Genomic DNA, 5,934 nt, shown 5'->3' with positions numbered 1-5,934 from the left:
AGGTGTGTCGTGTATACTGCAGTTATTGCCTATAAATACACCCAACCTCACCTTCTTTGTGCTGTGTGCATAAGTAGAGCGGTATTCTTGGCTGATAGCTCTGAGTCCTTGAAACGTACTGTGTGGGTGTTATTCCTTTCTGGTGGAACAAGCCCAGCTGGAGAAAGCATGGAGGATTCTTGGGTTCTATTCATGTTAATGTTAGCAATATTTGCTGTAAAGGTGGCTGCAAATTCTGAAGGTGGCCAACAAACCCAAGTCATCCTATTGTGTTTTTTTCTCAGTGTTATGGTCTGAACATGCATGTGTTTTCATAGTTATGTTATGTAATTCTAACAATTTGGAGGACTTTAGCCTGAAATAACTGCTATGAATGTTTAGGCCTTTTATAAATTTGTGTTGGGATTTGTACAAATTAGTGCTCATAAGTGTGCTTGCAGGTGATGCTCTCTATGCTCTCAGAAGAAACTTGCATGATCCAGGGAATGTGCTGCAGAGCTGGGATCCGACTTTGGTGAATCCTTGTACTTGGTTCCACGTTACATGTGACAGAGATAACCGTGTTACTAGACTGTAAGTTTAATGAAATCAAGAACTCTATTTTATTACAGTTCTTTTGGATTAGCAAGCTAACTGAATTTGTTTTTTAGGGACCTGGGAAATGCTAGACTGTCTGGACATCTGGTTCGTGATCTGGGAAGGCTTACACACCTCCAATATCTGTAAGCTCTGGCACACAGACTTTGATACTCTATGAAAGCCATGTCTGTAATATAATGTTTGGGATTTGTATTGGAGTGGTTGGTTTTTTGGCATTTTTTTTATCCATGCTTCTCTATACTTGTTTGAGGTTTGTGATATTATATGGGTTTTGAGAAACTGTGTATCATGGTAAAGAGATTGAACCGTGTCTGCAAGCAATGGATTTAGCTATGATAAATAACGCTTTCTTGTATATTTTGTTTATTTTTTAATTTTTTCTTCTGTTGAAAGTGCTGAAGAAATGGTCAGCTTTTTCTGCATGAGACAGCGGGTGAAAGCATGAAATAGACATCTGACTGGATCTCTCTGTAGACACCAATCAAGTGGTTTGGAAACTGTTTTTTTGTGCATAATCTATTGTTCTTTCACAGTGACATGTACTTGCACCCTATGATATCCATGTAAGGTCCCCACCCAGTAGCTGTTTCACACCTTTGATTTTCTGGACTATTAGTTTCTGTACAGTTCAGAGGACCAGTCACTTCCATCTCCCTATGGTCACTCGGCTATTGATCAATTTACTACTTGTAGTGCAATTGAACCAGGCCCAAGCAATAAATTTGCAGAATAAATTCGCTCTGAACTTTGTTGTGAACAGTAGAACCTCGATTCAAACCGTTGACTAGGGCGAAAGCGAAATATAACCTTCTCTAAACTTTAATATGCATTGAACAGTGTGGTAGTAAACGTTCACTGCTTAGTAAATGCCATTAAGGAAGGTTAGCTGTGAATCATTCATTGCTCATTAAATGCCATCAAGGTCAGTAAGTTTGATTAAACGAAGCTTGGAGTTGAAGTATTCGCTGGCCATTGAATGATATTAAGATCAGTAAGGTTGAGTAGGTGAAGGTTGGATAATTTGAAGCATTGAGTGCAATATTGAATGCGATTAAGATCTAAAGGTTGAGTAAAGTAATGTAAAATTTTAAGCATTCACTGCATATTAAATGCCATTAAAACTACCAATATATTGGTAGAACACATTACAGGTGTTAAGAGAAACTGTAAACTGTTTACAGAGAACGAAGGGTTATGGCTGACTCATCCTCTTGTTTTGGCTTTGATGTTAGTGTCTCTTTAATTTTCATGAAGGATATTTAAGGTTGCATAAATAAGAAGCTACCTGTCGACTATAATCGAGAAGAAACAAGTACCTAACAAATCGTGAATCCATCTTAGGTGTTTACTAATTATAAATCCATCTCAGAAGATTTCAAGCTCTTGTGATTGCACTTAAAGCGTAATATATCTTATACAGATGAACCTATGTTAGGGGTACTTGATGCTACCTAGTTAGTTAGATCTTGAGTGAGAAGTGAACCTCTGTTAGGAGTACTTACTGTACCTTAACCTAGTTGGGTTTACCAAGTCTGCCATATGCCTTTACTTCAAGGTCTTGAATGAGAAGTGAATTTTATCAAACACCATGTTCAACAGAGGTCCAGATAGAAGTTTGAGATGCTTGCTAAGGGTTAGCTTGTTTTAATATTCGTTTAAATTTTAGTCTGTTCGATTCTCGCTTCTTGTTGCAATAGAGGAAGGCATGATATGATTGATGGGGTCTATTGTGTTATCACCATGACTGAATGTAGAAGCATTATTGAAGAAGATAGGGTGTGATTGATGGGTTCTATTTTATTATTACCATGACTGACTGTGGACCATTATTTATAATTACTGTGTCTACAGGGAGCTGTACAAAAACAACTTGGTTGGACGGATCCCAAAGGAGCTTGGTAATTTGAAGAGCCTTGTTAGCCTTGATCTATACCACAATAATCTGTCAGGAGACATCCCTCCTTCACTTGGAAAACTCAACTCCCTAAGATTTCTGTAAGTTTTCCTTCTTTGGAGTTATAATAAACAAATCTAGGATTATATAATGCCTGCATAAGTGCGTTTCTTAACATGATCGTGATTATTTAATACATGCAGGCGTTTGAATGGAAATAAACTCACCGGCCGAATTCCACGAGAGCTTATGAATTTGAGCAGCCTTAAGATAATGTGCGCTGCCCTAGATTTTTCTGCATTTGACCATATATTTTATTATTCAGTATATTGGAAAACTTGGTCGTTTCTTATGATGGGTTATTGATTGTGAACAAAATATGGATTTGCAGAGATCTGTCAGAAAACGATTTGTGTGGTACCATTCCCACTTCTGGGTCGTTTTCCAAATTCACTGAGAAGAGGTGGGTATTTTTTGGCAACAAATAAATAGCCAGCCTGCCAATGAGTGGGGGCTGTATATGCGCACCCTGGAAAACTGGCCTGCCAAAATCTAACTGTTGGCACAAAATCCAACTGTGGGCATATACAGTCTTTGCACATTTAATTGCCATTGGCAGGATATTTATTTTCAGCAGCATTTTTTGGGTATCAATATTTGTGGAGCTAGAATTCCATTAATACATGAGCAGTGTATGCTAACTCATGGATTTAAGCTAAGTACAAAATCCAATGGAATACAAAATCCAATGCATTAATGGAACTATAGCTACACAAATCTTGGTTGCCCTATTTTTCTCTCATATTCTATTTTTCTAAGACCCTGACCTCTCTAATGTTTGGAGATGGCAGTTTTGAGAACAATCCACGGCTTAACGGGCCAGAGCTGATGGGGTCGGTGGTCTATGATTTGGGCTGCAACTGATAAATATGAATGCAGGCTTTCTTTCTGCCACAAACTTATCTTTGCTGTATAAAATAATTAAAATGAATTTTGTAATATAGGCTCTCCGTTTTGTAGAGCATTTGGAGATCAAATGTCATTTGTAGTTCAGGCAACACTGCAATGTCATTTGGGGATCAGACAAGACAAGACTGCAATGTGGTGAAAACTTTCACAGCTTTGTATTGCTCTAAATGTATTCGGCTCCAGTTTTGGATATTGAAATGCGCAATCTTTGTTAAAACTCTTTTTAACTTTGTTAAATCCTCCATCTGGATAAAGTTCAAAACTTGAAGTCTAATTTCAATTTTACGTGGGGATTTTGTAATATATATACATTACCTAGCAACCAAGAAAAATATTTTTCAAACCCCAAGGGGGTCAATAAAGCACTTCGTTTCTCTCTCTGCAATCAATTCACATGTACCGACAAAAACTGTTACAAGTTATATGTGATAAAAAGCCGAACACATGGCTCTAATCCATGTTGTAATCCATAATGACATGAAAATTATGAATAGTAAAAACTGAGTTGATGTTTTCAAAATGAAAACCTTACAAGGCAAGTAGGGTTTCTAAATATGGGTTTGCTGGTTGTACAAGATGGGTGCACAAAAGGGAGATTCAGGGCAGGACAATGGATGTGGCGGTGGGGCCATCATTCCCTCCGCGGGAGGGAGGAATCTCAATCATTGCATTATGGAGGGTAAGGAAATCTCTGGAGGTGAATTTTGATATTCGTGGTGGATTCTTGGGGCGCTAAAAAATTGACGAGACAGGTAGCACAAACAGATTTACAATAAAATTACGGAGATACGCATATCCAAGATATAACTCCACCCTCTGCACTCACGCCACTCCCCACCACTCGAGCGCTCTGAAGGGCTAAAATGTGTACATAACCGTATCCGTCAATATAGTTGTAGCTATTTTTGTTCTGTCAGAAGTTCATGGGAGTGCAAGGCTTGAGCAGTGCATTCCATAAATTGAATAGCGTATAGATTTTGTACACACAAATACGGGCAAGTCCTTGCGGCCTGGCTCCCCCTCAGATCATGACAAAGTTAAAAAGGTGTAAGCGACGAAAGGTTTAAGTTGAAAGGACAGCACTAATATAATAATGGGTTAAGCAAGACGTTTTGGAATCTGTTAAACCATATTAAAGATATATGGATTTGGCTATTAGCCTATAGGTTATCTGTTAAACCATATGGATTTGGCTATAGCTTTAAAAATAAGCGGTAACTTGAAAGTTTTGTCTAAAGCATATATATTTAGATTTACAGTTGGATTTAAGTACGTACATTATTTACAGTGTTAGATATATATAGTGTATTAATAAACTAATAGTTTGGTAAATATATATCAAATATATATCAACTGGGTATATATGGTATATTAATAGGTTAATAGCTTGGTAAATATACATAGCCTGAGTTGTATATGCCCATCATTGAATTTAAGCCAATATTTTACTTAAAAATAAAAATATACAACTTATTAATAAACTTATAACTTGAATTATATATACCCACCATTAAATTTGAGCAAATACATTATCTAAAACTAACTTATACAGCCCGTTAATGAGCCTATAGCTTAATATGCATAGGACAAATTACTAAACATTAAGAAATAACTGTGCCTGAAATTGATATTTATAAACAGTCAATAAGAAATAACTCTGCTTGAAAGTCATATTTATAAACAGTCAATCGCTGTACTTGGCCACAGACCAGGTTTGGTTTTTGTTCTTGGCAATTCTTTCCTCATGAACGCTCGTGTAGAGAGGAAGATAATGTGAAAGAAGCCTAGGCACAGCCTACTGACATATATTTATAGCATCTTGGTGAGATTTTAGTTGGTGAAGCAATACCAGATGACATATATTTATATCAATACCAGATGCTTCTAATTTTTAGTTAGCTAAATGAAATTGATCCATGGCACCATCCATACCTTCCGCTGGATACAACCTGTGTTAGCATATTATAAGAGCTTTCTTACATTCGTTATGTTATGATCACTATTTAAATGGTGACTATTTTCTGCATGTATGTGAACTTTTATGTCCCTATATGAGTAAACTTGTCTTTAAAATGTTATTGCAGTTTAAATGTTGAGTATTCATAGCCCATCCCTTTATGCAGAAAGCTGTCTGTATAACTTTTAAGTTCCTATATATTATATAAAGATAAATATAGTTATATAATGATAAATATAGTTATATAATATGCAATTTAAGGTTCGGTTTTCATTTTCCATCCCATATAATTTATTAGGATAAATATGGTTATATAATATATTATTATTATATAATATGCGATTTTTCGTGCGGTTTTCATTTTTCATCTCATATAATATATTATTATCATATGTGGAGCAGCTGTAATTCTAATATAATGTAAAGTGTGTTCTTCTCTTTTCACCAGTGTAATTTAAACATTTAATTTTGGTTAAATTTTTTTAATAATAAATTTAAATCATTAAATACATTT

The 5,934-nt window shown here is 35.8% G+C and overlaps 1 protein-coding gene across 1 annotated transcript; it reads left to right on the top strand.

Moving 5' to 3' along the window:
• LOC149202753 (leucine-rich repeat protein 1-like) lies at positions 1-3,700 on the top strand. Its single transcript, XM_089400034.1, has 7 exons — positions 1-241; positions 441-573; positions 651-722; positions 2,452-2,595; positions 2,698-2,769; positions 2,886-2,957; positions 3,346-3,700. The coding sequence occupies exons 1-7, from the start codon at positions 169-171 to the stop codon at positions 3,416-3,418; spliced, it is 639 nt and encodes a 212-aa protein (XP_089256160.1). The 5' UTR covers positions 1-168; the 3' UTR covers positions 3,419-3,700.
• Positions 3,701-5,934: the final 2,234 nt, after the last annotated feature.

The sequence above is a fragment of the Pinus tabuliformis genome, chromosome 2_1 (assembly GCF_031772625.1).
Source record: "Pinus tabuliformis cultivar Carrire ecotype Pingquan chromosome 2_1, CPIR1, whole genome shotgun sequence".
In the NCBI taxonomy this organism is placed as follows: domain Eukaryota; kingdom Viridiplantae; phylum Streptophyta; class Pinopsida; order Pinales; family Pinaceae; genus Pinus; species Pinus tabuliformis.
The sequence above is the reverse complement of the archived record's forward strand: the minus strand, read 5'-3'. Positions and strand labels throughout refer to the sequence as shown.

Bases quoted from the DNA above. Each gene is read 5' to 3' on its own strand.
- LOC149202753 (XM_089400034.1), top strand. From the start codon at position 169: ATGGAGGATTCTTGGGTTCTATTCATGTTAATGTTAGCAATATTTGCT. The intron at 2,770-2,885 runs GTGCGCTGCCCT...ATGGATTTGCAG, and splicing joins TTGAGCAGCCTTAAGATAAT to AGATCTGTCAGAAAACGATT. The intron at 2,958-3,345 runs GTGGGTATTTTT...TGGAGATGGCAG, and splicing joins TCCAAATTCACTGAGAAGAG to TTTTGAGAACAATCCACGGC.